This window comes from Anser cygnoides, chromosome 4, assembly GCF_040182565.1.
Source record: "Anser cygnoides isolate HZ-2024a breed goose chromosome 4, Taihu_goose_T2T_genome, whole genome shotgun sequence".
Classification (NCBI taxonomy): Eukaryota; Metazoa; Chordata; class Aves; order Anseriformes; family Anatidae; genus Anser; species Anser cygnoides.
The window spans coordinates 63,593,367-63,607,580 of record NC_089876.1 but is presented as its reverse complement, the minus strand read 5'-3'; the positions used below and the strand labels follow the sequence as shown (position 1 = coordinate 63,607,580).

The window sequence follows — 14,214 nt, the reverse complement described above, 5'->3', positions numbered from 1 at the left end:
AAACCCGGCTGCAGCAGGCGCTGCACTGGCGGTGCAGCTCGCCAGATGACACAAGTCGCTCCCATTTCAATTTTAATTGGATCTCTCCCGAGCAGGGCACAGTTAATTTGCTGCTCGCCTGGCAGCAGCTGCTGCTTGTTTTGATGGAGTCACCATGACTCAGGAGGTGACTTGCTCCCTCCACATCTGCCCGCTGCGGCCTCCCGCGACACCGGTGGGTGACTTCACTTATTTTCCCCCGGCAGGCTGCAGGCAGCACCGCTCCGGAGATGCAAAACACGCCTGCTTTCTGCAAACACCGTCCCGCAAGAGCGAGGCAGTTTTTCCCTGTGAAAAACTTCGTCGATGCAGAAGGGCCCCTGCTCCACTGCCCGACCACCCTCAGGTGAAGGGTGCTGGATCTTGGTTTACCTGGGAATTTCTAGAAAGCACGCATGTAAAAGGAGACCACAGCACATGGCATAATTTGTTTTAATAGACATTGTTTTACATTTATGGCACTGAGAAAAGTGCTTCAGAAAGAGATACTTAAGCAAGCTACAGTAAATGCTATCATCCGATTCCTAATATTTCAGACATAAAGGGGCACTGCCAGATCAAGTCTGCTGCTTTACAATAGAGCAAGTTAAAGACGAGTAGTTGTACCGTAAAGAGAAACTGTTGTCACTTTCCCCTGACATTTCATGCAACTGGGACACTGCACATTCTGAAATTCTCAGAAACGAGGAACTTTCTGTGATACTTAGTTCGCAAAACACTTTGGGCAGGATATCGCACAGAAGAGAAGGGGGGGAGGTTTTGTTTTTCAGAAGAAAGCATTTCTCCGTCGTACCTTCTCTGACCACAATGAAGATGCCACATAAAAAAAAATAGTAATAATAAATCACAGAGACCTGGTGCCTGTGCTGCTCGAGTCCCTCTCTGAACTGCTGTTGCTTTAGCAAACACCCCAGGCTCAGACGGATTAGTCAGCCCAATATTAGTCTGACAAGACAATGGTATGTGCTCCATTTAATGTTACCTAACCAGCAAAACATCAAGCTACCTGCCTGCCTAAAGCCCTTCGTAAGAGAACAAAACAACTGAGGATCAAAAGCTGTGTGAATGTAACTGCGGCTGGCAAAGGAATCTGCATGAAGAGACACCAGGTGGGGTGGACCCTTGGGAGAGGGGCAGCCTTGCGTGATTTTTAGGCCATTCATCACATGTACCCACACAGACCAGCGTTGCTTTTAAAATGGAAGTTTGTACTGTGCATGTGTGCACGTCGACAAGTCAAAGTAAGGGATGCAATTTCTGCAAGCTTCCATCCGCTCGCACCGACGGCTCCAAAGCCCTAGAACAAACACGTCATTTCAAAGAACAAAATGTTCTCATGCAAAACTTTGCAGATGTCAGCATTATGTAAAAGGCCACTCTTCAAGCTCCCAATTTTCCCCACCAGCTGCAGCCAGAACAGCTATACCTCCACCCCACGTTACACTCACAACCTTCGGCTGCCCCAGAACATGCTCTGCTCTGACAGCTGCAGCTTACAGCAGTTTCCCATTTTGCACCTCACTAGTTATGCTGCCGAGCTGTCTCCTCCCTGGCAGGGTAAACCACTCTCTCCAGAGACTGACCCTTGCTGGTATCGCACCGCCTGATGGGGAGCTTCCCAACTGCGTGCTGCCCCAGGTACTAGGGAGGGGGACGCTGCTCGCAGAACTCCTTTGCACCAGCACAAAATCTTCGCTGTCGGTGTGACAACTCTGAGTTAACTTTTACTGAAAATTTATTATTATTATTTTTTAATAGATAGCCTCTTCCACGGTAAGGTCTTCCATGTCCAGCCGTATGCAGCACGTATCTTAGTCACTGCTACTCCGCAGGCTGCTTGGATTTTCCATCTTGGGCAGTATTATACGATTCACAGTTTGTACACTTCATGCCTAGGAGATGGAACTGCACTGTAGAGCGGGCATTGCAATCATTACAAAGGATCTACGTATGTAGGAAAGAAGGAGAGAGAGAGAGGCTGTAGCATCAACAGGACACTCAACAACATAGTACAACTATGCTTTTAGCAACTACAGAACTGGCTCGCCATCAGGGCACAACGCCAAAAATATTTTCTTGTTAAAGGCAGCAGAAGAATATACAGGGCTGATTTAACTTTTCAGTTTGCAGCTACAGGGACAGACATGCCTTAGCTTCTCTTTATGTAGCAAAACACCAGAGAAAACCTCAAGTCAAAACGAGAGCAGATTAACAACAGCTACCAACATCAGCTAGTCTGCTATGTAAGACAAAGTGAATGCTCTTCTCAAAACGAGCAGTGAAGAGGTTTTCCATAACGCTCTGACTCAAAGAGTCAGTAAGATGTGCTGCCTAAACCAGAACAGACGCAAACAGACCATCAATGATCCGAGTGGTTTAATTCAGTCTTACTAGCAAGCAGCACCCAGTTTCACAGTTCTGAGGTAACAGAAAGGAAATAGAAGTTGATATTTGCCAGCCTTGCACAAATCGATAGCTGAGTATTTTTGCAGAAAAAAAAAAACAAACATGGAACATGAAGCTCTAATATGAAAAAATGAAATATTTCTGCTTTTTGCTATAACAGCACCTAATGCTACAGAAGAAAGCAAGATATTTCCAAAGACCAAGCCATTTCTCCACTGGAGAAAATTTATGGAATTTCTCACTGGAGAAAATATTATGGAATCTTCTGTTTTTATTTTGTTGTTGGGTGTTGTTTTTTTGGTTTGTTTGTTTGTTTTGCTAGTGGCACGAAGGGTGCCTTTGTTTATAAATCCAGTAGATCACACCATAAGCTGACACATGACAGCTCTTTATCATTCCCTGAGTCAGGCTGGCTTCTGATCCAGGACAAGTTCCTACTGCCCTCTACCGCCAGTACGGGAGAGATGCAATCTGCCAAGAGCAGAGGCATGCACCGATCTCTTACCTCCACCATTATGTTCTGATACTCTGTGGGCATAGGAGTCTGTGCTACTTCATCATCCAGCTGCCGCCAGTACCTTCTCATATCTAAAGCTGAGTGCATGCACAAAGGACATCTGTAACCTCTGGCAAAGAAGGGAAAAAAGTCTAATTCAGAAGATGGAGAAGGGCCATGGAACAACAAAGGTCAAGTTTCTCATCATACAAGTCAGAGAGAAACACCGCAAACCGAAAGTTCTTGCAAACAGAGCTGGAAATTAAAAGCCCCCTTTCCCTTCAGGAGCTGCCCTGAAATTACTGGGTGCTGGCACCATGATCTCGGCCCCTTCAAGACATCTGCTTGGATTAAACCATACACAGACAAAAGAGGTTTATAAATACTTACTCCTTTAACATCTCCTCGTAACATGTTCTGAAAAGAAAAGAGAATGAGAGGTTTGGTAAGAAGAATGCAGCTACTGACCAGTAACACATCTGTGCTACTAACCCAACGCATTTGGACTGAACAAAGGGAAAAGGCACATAGCTATCCCCAGACCATAAGTTAAAAAACATCTAGAGTCCAAGTGAAAAGAAAGCTTCCCCACAAAACCATTTGGTATTTAGGCAAACAAGTACAGATAAAGCACACGTGACTCCATTCTAAGGTCTTCTAAAGTAATGTGAGCGAACAGATTCAGAAATATGTCAAGGGTTGCGTCATTCAGTTTTGCTAAAAAAACAGACTTTGACATATCACAAGGTAAATTTAAGGTAGATGGGAGCTGAGGGAAGATTCAATCTGGAGAGGCCTCTGTCAAACAGGGAGGCCATTAACTTTGCACACAGAAAAATGTGGAAGGGAAAGTGACTTCTATCTCAAGGTTACAGTGGGAGCAGGATGGAAGGGAAACAGGTGGCCCTGCTGTAATCATCCTTCCAAAGACACCTAGTGCCACGCAACACTACACAATAAAAGCCCGATAGAGTAGACAGGCTTTGTAGTGTAACAAAGTATTCCATTGCCTTGGAGGTGCCTAAGGAAACTCAGCAGAAGAAAAAAACACAAAACAGAATGAATCCTCTACCATCACCAAGATTCAGTGGATTGTGGAAGGAAGACATCTTTTCTGAAGAAAGTACTTCCTGATAAAATACCACTCTACCACATGACTCCCTTCGAAACCAAGCATGCACATCAACAAGGCCTCTAGTGCTGCTGAACACAATCATAGTATAATTACGGTTGGAAAAGCCCTCCATGACTATCTGGTCCAACCACCCCCCTACCACCACTGTTGTCACCCACTAAACCATGTCCCCAGGCACCACGTCCAACCTTTCCTTGAACACCCCCAGGGACGGTGACTCCACCACCTCCCTGGGCAACCCGTCCCAATGCCTGACTGCTCTTTCTGAGAAGAAATGTCTCCTCATTTCCAACCTAAACCTCCCCTGGCACAACTTGAGGCCACTCTCCCTAGTCCTATCACTAGTTATCTACAATAAAAGGCTGACCCCCAGCTCCCCACAACTTCCTTTCATTTGTAGAGAGCAAAAAGGTCTCCCCTGAGCCTCCACTTCTCCAGACTAAACAACCCCAGCTCCCTCAGCTGCTCCTCATAGGACTTGTGCTCCAGGTCCTTCACCAGCTTCATAGCCCTTCTCCGGGCACGCTGCAATAAGCGGTGCACGCTAGGCAGCAGGTATTTCCAGTGCTCAAATATTTGCAATGCTTTACTTGTGCAGAAGATGACCACATGGCAGAACACGAGCTTCAACACGGGATGTGTGAATATCCTGTTTCAAGACAAGTATTAGACAAAAGAAAAAAAAAAATATTAAATTCAAGGACAGCCAACAATACATCCAATTGCAAGAGTCAAAAAGAAGTAGCTCACCTCCAAACATATTGGACAATCCTGTCTGGAGACATTTTCGATGCACTTTGCAAAGACAAAGAAAAAGGTTAATCTATTATATGGTTATTTACATTTTTTTAAACACCAAAATTCCTAGAGACAGATAAGAAAGAATGTATGAAACATTGTTTTCATTTATGCTTGATGTTCTGAAGATTAACAGGTGGTTTAGCATAATAATAATAAAAAAACACAGCTTGGAAGTGTACATAGGGAAGTGGCTCCCAAAACTTGCCTAGCTCTCCCCGTGCTGCAGCAGGGACAGGAGCTCAGATTTAAACACCGTCAAGGTCTGCAATCAGCAGCAACTTCCAGAAGAAGGGTGGAAGGAGACCAAGGCGTGTTTCCTATGTTTGTTTTCCTTCAGCTGTGGGCAAAGCCAGCCCAGAAGCGGTTTGTTTGGGATAGGTGCACTTAGAGAAAGACCTGAGCCCACTGCCTGTGTGCTGGGATCAAGCCAAGGCAGCCAGCTTTTGTTAGCAAAATCTCATTGTTTTTCAAAGGAAGGAATAAACCGTCGCGTTCTTACCTTGTGCTTTCCTCGAAGGCTCAAGCTTAGACATAAGTTGCATTTTGAGCAGTGGAAGAAATCCTCCTTCGGGCCAATCCTGAGGAGACGCGCACCAGGTCAGCAGCCGCCTCCCACCCCGACCCCAACCACCCCAAGGGGCGCGGCTCGGCCGGGGGTCGCGCACCTGCAGATGCCGCACTCGTCGCAGTGGTACTGCTTCTTGTCGCGGTCGAAGAGGTGGCACACGCCGCAGTAGTACTCGCCGAAGAGGCTCTGGCAGCCCTCGCAGCGCTGCTGGGCCTGCCGGGGACGCGACGCGGGGGGACTCGGGGGTGAGGCGCGCGGCCCAACATGGCGCCGCCGCCCCCCGCCCCCCACCATGTCGGCGCCCTGCCGCCCCCCCGCCCCCCCGCCCCGGCGCCCACCTTCTGGAGGAGGCGGCAGCGGCTGCACTGCACCTCGGCCACGCGGAATCGGTCGAGCCGGTGCTCCTCGGCGCCGTCGTGGCACAGGCGGCAGGGGTACAGCTTCCCGCAGCACGGCGCCTGCAACGAGCACGGCTCGGCTCAGCGCCCGGCCCGGCCCCGAGCCCCCCGCCCGCCCCGCCGCCGCCTCACCCGCAGCAGGCAGCCCCGCCGGTAGTGCTCGCAGCCGCCCTCCTGCTCCCCGCCCGCCGCCATGGCTCGGCTCGGCTCGGCCCGGCCCGGCCCGGCCCGGCACAACGCCCCGCCGCCGCGCCGCCCCTTCCGCTGAGGGAGGCCGGGCCGCCCGGCTGCCTCCTCCGGGAGCGTTGGGCTGGCGGCTCGGCCCGGGGAAGGCGTTCCGGGGGCGTTTCAGCTCGCAGAAGCCAGCTGGCGTCTTGTATTTCCCTTCTTTCCGGGGCCGTCTGACGCCACCCCGAAAGGCTGCTGACCGAGGAACTATCCGGAACAGCTCTCCTCCGCAAGGGAAGGGAAAATGAGGTGGGGGTGCCGGGGCCATACAGCCCACGGACCTCACGGGACCCCAACCAGCAGGGCTATTCAAGTCCGAGCTAGAGAGGTAAAAGGCAAACTGCAGAGGACCTGTCTGATGGATGCTGCTGAGGGCAATGAGGAACCTGTGCTTGTAGAGATGGTTGCGAGAAAACTAGATCACAGCTGTTAATAAAAACTCCAAAAGTCCTGTTTTTCAACACAGGCAATGCCACCAATATAAACGAGCAGATATAACACCAAGTTTACATCCGGTGAAGACTAGGTGAGCACCTTTTACGTATGCAGTCACACACTCATACCAAGAAATTTGGAATTTTAATATCCTTTTATTTAAAAATTGTAACGTATCTGTCAAAACAGCATAGCAACAGAGCTCTAAATATGATGGCATTCATACTGTATTCTGCCATGATACATCAATGAGCCTATTTTGTGGAAAGGCAACAAGTTCGAAAGTTAACTACACCACTCAGGGGTGCGAGCTGTGACAGGCTGCCAGAACACAAGGCTGAGGGCAGCACAGGGATACCAAAGAACTGCCCAAAGCCAGCTGAGAGCAGATAAGCAAAAGTGGACGCATAACAGTCCAAAGATAAAAGCGATCTGTTCTTTTTCTCCCCACAAGCCGCTGTTGAGGTTTATACTTCCAAGTCCCATTCCCTCAAGGGACCTAAAGGGCTATGACTTACTAAAGGACTAAGTGACTTGCTGAGCACTCACAAAAACCTTTCCACATGCCACCTGCATTGCAGTTCAGTATTTTTTGCCGATATTCTTCCTTCACCATTAACAGGAGACACACGCTCATCCAGTGCAGCCAGACAACAGGCCCAGTTTAACACCCAGAAGTCTGGGGGAAGAGAGCATGGAGGGAAAAGGAACCTAACACAAGTTCACACATGCTGCTGAGCAGAGCGAGGGTTTCAAAGGAACAGTTAGGAACATTTACACATTTAAATTTCTTGCACATTTTTTTCGTGGATATTTTTGCCAAGGCAAAGGTGCTTTCCAATACAGAGCAGGTAGCCCACCAAAATATACCAAATTCAGCAGCTATCTGCTTTTGTCACCACTCATTTAAAAAGAACCCCCCCCTTGTGAGGGCAGTAGTTAAAACAAAAGAAAGCCCAGCCTCCTCTGAAATACTCCAGAGCAGCTTCTGCCCAACACACACTGACAACCACTATTTCTTTCTGAGCAGCCTGCCAAGACCTGGCCCTAAGCCAGGAAGTCAGCATTTTGTGAGCTGTTTCGCATGCAAGAAATCCAGCAGCAATGGCTGCGAGAGCTCTGTCCTCGGACTGGACCCAAGCCACTTCCCACCACAGTCCAGTGGCTAACATGAGAGTAAGAGGTCCTCCTCTCTTCTCCAGAGACCGCGTGGTGTTAGCACCTGGAGACTTGGGTGGGTTGTTCCCACTGTGTCAGCCACCTGCATCAAGAGGAGAAAAGCAGGATGATGCAGGCAAACAAAAACACGGAGGTATTCCCTGGTGACAGGCTTCCTTTACTTTTATTCATTACAAGCTGTGCACTTCCTAAAGCTGTGCACTTACACCTTTGTGTTTCACAGATGAAACAGCTTTAGTAAGGTTCCTTTTTCCCCACTTATATTATCAGGATTGCGTCTTCTTTCTTCCTAGTAGCATTAAAGCCAGCACATCACATGCATGTATGTGCCAAATACGCTCACCTAGATTAAGAGCACGTGCAGTACTGGTGCACAAGACTAAAAACACATTTCAGAGTTAGCAGTTGCTCCTCTGCCTCAAAGAGGAAACACCAAAGCCCAAACTATAAAATTATGATGCACGGATTGCACCTTCACATTAACAGTCTTGCCATGACAAGCCCATCTATGCAGGACACAAGGTTCCAATGAAGCCAGCAAGATTTTGGAGCACAGCCTCTGAGGAGCCTTTCAGAGCACCTTGCCTCCTTCCCCCCCCTTCTCCTCCCCAACTTCTGCTCCCTTTGCAAGGTGCAATTGTTCCGTCCAGCCTCAGGGAGATCACCAAGAGTAAAAACCCTCAGCAAACCGCTGGAGTTCTTGCTTTCAAGAGACATGAGAGAAACTTTGTTATATACAAGATTCCCTGGAAGAAGCTGAGCAACAAGAGGTAACAATATCTCAACAAACAAACAAACAGAAAAGAACAGAAACAAAAACAAAAAACACCAACCCCACAACCTTTTCTTTGATTTTTTTTTTGCAGACAAAACCACTTTGAGAACTGCTCAACAGCTACAGTAATAAACTTAGATCAAGTTAAATTGCATGACATCATTATTAAGCAGCTATTTCCCTTTTTGTTACTCTACCAGCTTCAACTCCCAGATTAACGAGTGAATTAATTTCCAACACCCGTGCCCTGCACTTCAGCCCAAAAAATGATTTACCTGCCCCAGCCCGTTTCAGTATCTGTAAAGAAAGCTGCATGCGGTCCTCAGTAAGCAGTCTTCACACCCAGAGTGTGAAATGTAAAATAATTTTCCCATCACACCTCCCAGCTAGTTAACTGTTTCTGAAATAACCCATTTGAAAGACACCAGGAGGCTCTCCTGTAGAAATTAAAGCCTACCTTTTAAAGGCAAGTGTGATCTTCTCTGTAATGCTAGTGCTCAACTCTAGGGAAACCGGCTTCTGATGCATCAGGCATCGAGTTCCCTGACATCTGTCAATTGGGAAAGAAATTTTTCAAATTCCAATTGTAGTATCATATAGGGAGAACAACAAGAAACCACCTTCTAGGTACATATGCAATGCCAACACACAACTGTTCTTCGATCAAATCAGACTTCAAAAGATTATGCCAAGAATACACCTTTTTTCCCTCCAGTACAGTCTGCCAAACCTCAACTGGAAGCAAGGTTGCCAAAGTGGCAGCAGACTAGGGAATTACACAGCTCCCACAGCATTTCAGCGTTACTGGGGAAGTAACCTCTAAGAGTTGCAAATACTTCCCTTCTCTTCCCTTCTTTCTCTCCCTATGCCTGACTCCCACACTTTCTCCCTCCCTACTGCACTCATCCCCTCAATGTATAGCACAGTCAGAACAATTCTGCTCAAAACACGTTCTTCCTGTTTTTCCTTCAATTTTGGAAAATTGGGTTTACTTCCACCTCGACCCAGCCAGATGAAATTGCAACAATTCACATTGCCAGTAAAAACCACAGTATTTAGTTAACCTCAGAGAGAAAAGCAGAGCCCCATGTTTCATCTGTGACCCTTCTCCTTCCCCCCCAGCTCAAGGCCTCCGATGTTTCTACTTAAACACTTGAGAAACCAAGACAAGTTTTGCTTCTGTTAAGAGCCAGGCAGAAACCTTGTGGGTCACACTGTTCAGAAAATCTGAACCAAAGAAAAACACAGCACCAACAATTATTTTATTCCTTTTTTACCTGCTGTGAGGCCAGACTTGGGTTATGGAGATCAATAGCAGCAAGGTAGGGGACCCGTGACTCTGAAACTGTTTTATTTTCCTTTTTGGGATATCTGGGATGCCATGCTGCAAAATACAACCAATGCATACAGTGTTAAAGAAGCCAGAGCTGACTGTTGTAATGCAGACTGCCTTCTGCCACTGATTTAGGATCAAGGTTTTATGCAGAGGACATTAAAGCTCATACCTTCCACTCCTCTCAGTTCAGGGAGATGATTTAGTTCTGGCAAACGCACATCTGCCTTGGAGAATTCCCATTTTTTCTTATTTGCCTGAAGGATGTTCTTGTCATTAGAAACCTGAAATGAATTCTAAGTGCCAGCTTGTGCAGAATATAAAAAACAAAGCTATTTTCAAGTTTCAAACTTAAAATTTATCAACACAGCGTTATCCTGCTGTAGTTGGAACTTGCACAGTAGTAAAATAAAAGAGTATGCCCTGTGTTTAAAGGAATTCATTCTGATTAAATGTAATTTACACATTAAAGACCAACACAATGGCCACAACAGAACGAACAAACAAACAAACAACAACAACAAAAACAATGTTGATCATCTAAATGAGACCACTTTCAAAGAGATAAAATACAATGGAGAATGGCTCAGATTAGTTCTCTGGAAACAGTCAAATATTCCAGCTAATATGGAAAAATATTATCTAGGAAGTGAGTGCAATGGAGAACTTTGTATATCACTTGATTTCATTAGCAACTTCACATGCATTTGTGACCTGATTAAACGAAGCCCTGAAAAAGTTAAATCAAAATCCTAAGCTCTGCTTCAGCAGTGCAGCACGCAGGGTCCACTCTTTCTGTCCAGGAAAGATGTCATAGATATCTTCCACGGCTCCAGGTATATAATCCAGGTATCCTGTGTTGGACTGCTCCTTCCCTTCCTTTAAAAAAAAGTCCTCTAACATAAAACGTGTTTCAGATAAGATAATATTAACAAAGGATAGTGGATGACACAACTGTTGGAAAAAAGGGCTGAAGAACACTGTATTTCTAGTTGAGAGTTATGGTGAAGGCTGCAACAGAAGGAATTCTAGACAATACAGCACATACTTCAGAATTTTATTTTTTACTTAGTCAAGGGGGAAAGACACAACTTACCGATGTCAAGCTTACACTATAATGGCCTGCTGGAGAACGCTTCCTTTGCTTTAGAAATGGGTTCAAGTATTTTTTACTCTTTTCATCAACTCTGTAATGAAAAATGACCCAAACTTTGTGTTAACCAGGGTAACATGGTAAATATAAATACAAACAAATGCAAGACACCCAGAACCACTGACATTAAAAAGTAAGCGAAAAGGCCCGACGGGATAACACTCTCCATGGGCCCAGATAACAAAAACGTTTCATCCAAAGGACTCAGAGAAAGGCCAGTATCACAGCTGCTGGCAAGCTGTTGCTGTCCAGCAGTGCTTTGCCAAATGCAGAAACACAGAGACCCCCTGGCTGCGTGGACCCTCACAGCTGCTCGAGGTGAAGCCAGGCTTTCTAACCCATGTACAACCCTCCTCCCAAGAGCTGCTCCTAGCTGCATCCTGTCCCAAACCCCCTTCTCGCACTCCCACATCATCCCCTTGCACTTCCCTCAGCACACTGCAGCTTCTCAGCAGCAGGGTCAATAGACACAAGCTTCTCCAGCTCTGCTCCCATACCTGTAGTTATGGTTTCCAGGCACAGGCCCCATCCCAGCCATAGTGGGAGAAATGTTCTGGTTGATGGGAGGAATAACTATGCCTGTGTTCTTGGCATAGTCCAAGCTGCTGCTGGAATCTTTTAGGCTGGTTTGAGGGCCTATTTTAAATGGGTTGATTGCACTGTCATACAGGGAGCTGTGGTTGGAAGATCGCTCTGCTTTCTCTCCATCAGCTTTAGAGCACTTCACTTTGAACAGCTTTGCATCACTGCTCTTTGGGTCAATGTTGAAATCCTGTTTGGGAAGATAAGCATCGTACTTCTTTTATAGTTATGTTTAAAAAGTAACTTAGAGCTGCGCATGCAGGAAAAAGTCAAAAGCCTAAACCTGCACAACTCTGCAAGGATCTGATGGAGATGGCATTGTTTTTAGTAGTGAGATAGAAAACCTGTTTGCCATTAAACTTGGAAGGAGGAAACTTGTCAGGGTTCCAGCACCCTCTGTAAATAAGTCACCTTGGAATGTAATCGGAAGTGATGGAGGAAGAACAGCCGTATCATGTGTCACTTCCAAAGAAATAAGAACCAAGCCCAATGTCACCTCAATGTCACTCTGAAGCCTCTAGTCCTTTGTATCTGATTGAAAGCAAAATATGCAGTTTTGGAGACGGGACTTTAACACAGGTAAACAGACGCATACAAATATGTTTTGCTCATCCAACATGACTTACACTTTCTAACTGATTCTCCCTTCAGCTCTGTATTTGCCAGTAACTGCATCGCGATGCATTTTACTGACAAGGGACTGACCAAATTGCCACCTGGACACTGTCCAGCCAAGCACCAGAGCAACTCGTAGCAGCCAGTCAGCACCAAAGGCACAGAATTTCTGTGCAACAGCCTGAAGGCTGTACTGCACCGAGCATCAGAGCTACAGGGGCACAGGACTGCTGTGATGTCTTTAACTGAACGACTAAGTCTTCAGCACTGTTTAGACTTACAGTGACTTACAGAGGTGAGCTTCTCTGGCACATCGGTTATTTAGTCTTTTTTTTTTAATGAAATGTAAAATTACGCTTATATTTTTGCTATGCAATTAAACTGCAGCACATACTTATATACTGATTTTAAAAGACAAAAAAAATACAGGTTTGGAAAACAAAGATCGACTAACCTGGACACCAAGCATCTTTCTTTCTTCTAAAGCATCATCTTTATCCTTTCTGCTGATTTTTGATTTTTTTTGTAATTGATGGTCTCTGGCATCTTTCTGAATCTTTAATTTAAGCTCCTGAGCAAATCTATATTACATATCATGTAAAGGGGAAGGGAGGGGGAGAGAAAAGGCTTCTGTTAATCTAAATATCATTAGTTAGTGCTCAGCCCAGGCTGTTGTTATAGCCATCCAAGTAATCAAACAAACCTTGTCTTTTTAAGTAACGAGAAGCCAACTGAATACAATTTATCCATTAAAATAAATAAAGTCTTACACATGCACACTTTCCACATCACAGTAATAAAGGAGGTTGTATCCCAGTCTGGTATAGATGCGGACACTAAATACACTGCCAGACAATACTACCCACTACGCAAAATGCTGTGACACTGGGCGCACACTGATGAATTAATGTTGTGACAAGTGTGACAAGGTAATGTGGTAAACATGCTACTGCGCTGTGTTCCCATTCAACTCTTCTCCCATTTTTCAGGAAGGCTAAAACCAAACAAAACCAAAACACTGGGCAACTGTCAGCTCCGCAAAATCAGCATGCGATCTTCAAGCACAACTGCTTAATTTCCTTTTAATCTTGTCCTATTTTGAGCAAGAAATGAACTGTTTACCTTTCAGCAAATCCATCCTCGTTAAAGAAATCGCACTGCAAGAGTTCAGCACAAGACGGTCTTTTGTCTGGGTCAATCTGCAAACACCTCTGTCAAACCAACGTAAACATTAGAAGGAAGATACTTCGGAAATGAAACAAAGGCTTTAATATTTCCAAATGAAGTCAAGAAAAACAGCTGCGAAGCTCCCACTTCTGGGGTCTCTTATGCTGAGATAGGCCCAAGAGACATACACACTTTTTCCACCAAGAAAAGTTTAGTATTTGCCGGCTACATCCATTCTAATCACTAGGGTTCACAAAGACTGATTGCACAGGTAATACCTGCCACACAAATAGATCCCAGTAAAACTCTCTTGTTTTCAACCACATTTGTTTGGGTGAAGCTTTAGAAACTGTTTTGCTCATGAGGCATTTCAAACACAACCAAGAGTTTTTTAGGTTATTTTAGTGACCCAGCATATCAATGCTCCAGTTCATTGTGTGAAAGAAGAAAAAATCTTCAGGATCAATTACAAGTTGTATGCTTCCTAGCTCCCACACAGTAGACACACAGCTCAAAAGCAAGGTGCGTGTTTGGATGTCATCCCACCCAGGCCTATTTGCTTGCAGCGCCTCCACCAGCCTGTGGAGAGGGTTGCCAGAAAACGCTGTATCCACACAGCTCTGCTAGCAAGGAAAATGTAAGGAGCTGTGTACGATCCACAGAAGAGGTGCAAAGCATGCTACAAGCCTCCCTCAGAGGGTGTGCAGTGATCCTTTTGGCTCTGGGATGACTGACCCATCATGCAGGACAGCAACTGAAGCACCTTTATGGTCCTCACTGACCTGCCAACCCAAGCAGTTCATCATTGCATGGGTAGTTGAAAGCAAGCCAGATTAACAGAGCTAGCCCTTTCTGCAGGCTGCATTCAGTTCCCCAAGGCAAGGGACAAGTAAACAGAGAACTG

The 14,214-nt window shown here is 45.9% G+C and overlaps 2 protein-coding genes across 4 annotated transcripts in view; both read right to left on the bottom strand.

Moving 5' to 3' along the window:
- Positions 1-457: 457 nt before the first annotated feature.
- On the bottom strand, positions 458-6,139 carry RCHY1 (ring finger and CHY zinc finger domain containing 1). Its single transcript, XM_066996285.1, has 9 exons — positions 5,976-6,139; positions 5,784-5,903; positions 5,543-5,658; positions 5,377-5,455; positions 4,827-4,871; positions 4,667-4,725; positions 3,332-3,358; positions 2,951-3,071; positions 458-1,983 (listed from the first exon to the last, which is right to left on the bottom strand). The coding sequence occupies exons 1-9, from the start codon at positions 6,036-6,038 to the stop codon at positions 1,861-1,863; spliced, it is 753 nt and encodes a 250-aa protein (XP_066852386.1). The 5' UTR covers positions 6,039-6,139; the 3' UTR covers positions 458-1,860.
- Positions 6,140-6,641: 502 nt separating this feature from the next.
- Positions 6,642-14,214, bottom strand: part of CDKL2 (cyclin dependent kinase like 2) — a 21,511-nt gene continuing 13,938 nt past the window's right edge. For 2 of the 3 annotated variants that reach the window (XM_048049725.2, XM_013179920.3), the window contains 8 exons: positions 13,266-13,354; positions 12,598-12,724; positions 11,444-11,718; positions 10,890-10,980; positions 9,966-10,077; positions 9,738-9,844; positions 8,918-9,010; positions 6,642-7,767 (listed from right to left, as the gene is read on the bottom strand). In XM_048049725.2, the coding sequence (XP_047905682.2) occupies positions 8,951-9,010; positions 9,738-9,844; positions 9,966-10,077; positions 10,890-10,980; positions 11,444-11,718; positions 12,598-12,724; positions 13,266-13,354 (861 nt within the window). In that variant the 3' untranslated portion in view covers positions 6,642-7,767; positions 8,918-8,950. Of the gene's footprint in view, positions 7,768-7,792; positions 8,389-8,917; positions 9,011-9,737; positions 9,845-9,965; positions 10,078-10,889; positions 10,981-11,443; positions 11,719-12,597; positions 12,725-13,265; positions 13,355-14,214 lie in introns of those variants that run through there. The other variant, XM_048049723.2, reaches the window with a different exon arrangement.

Coding starts and splice junctions, on each gene's coding strand:
- RCHY1 (XM_066996285.1), bottom strand. CDS start 6,038: ATGGCGGCGGGCGGGGAGCAGGAGGGCGGCTGCGAGCACTACCGGCGG. Junction 5,904..5,975: donor GGCGGGGCTGCCTGCTGCGG/GTGAGGCGGCGG, acceptor TGCTCGTTGCAG/GCGCCGTGCTGCGGGAAGCT. Junction 3,072..3,331: donor TACGAGGAGATGTTAAAGGA/GTAAGTATTTAT, acceptor CTTCTTTGCCAG/AGGTTACAGATGTCCTTTGT.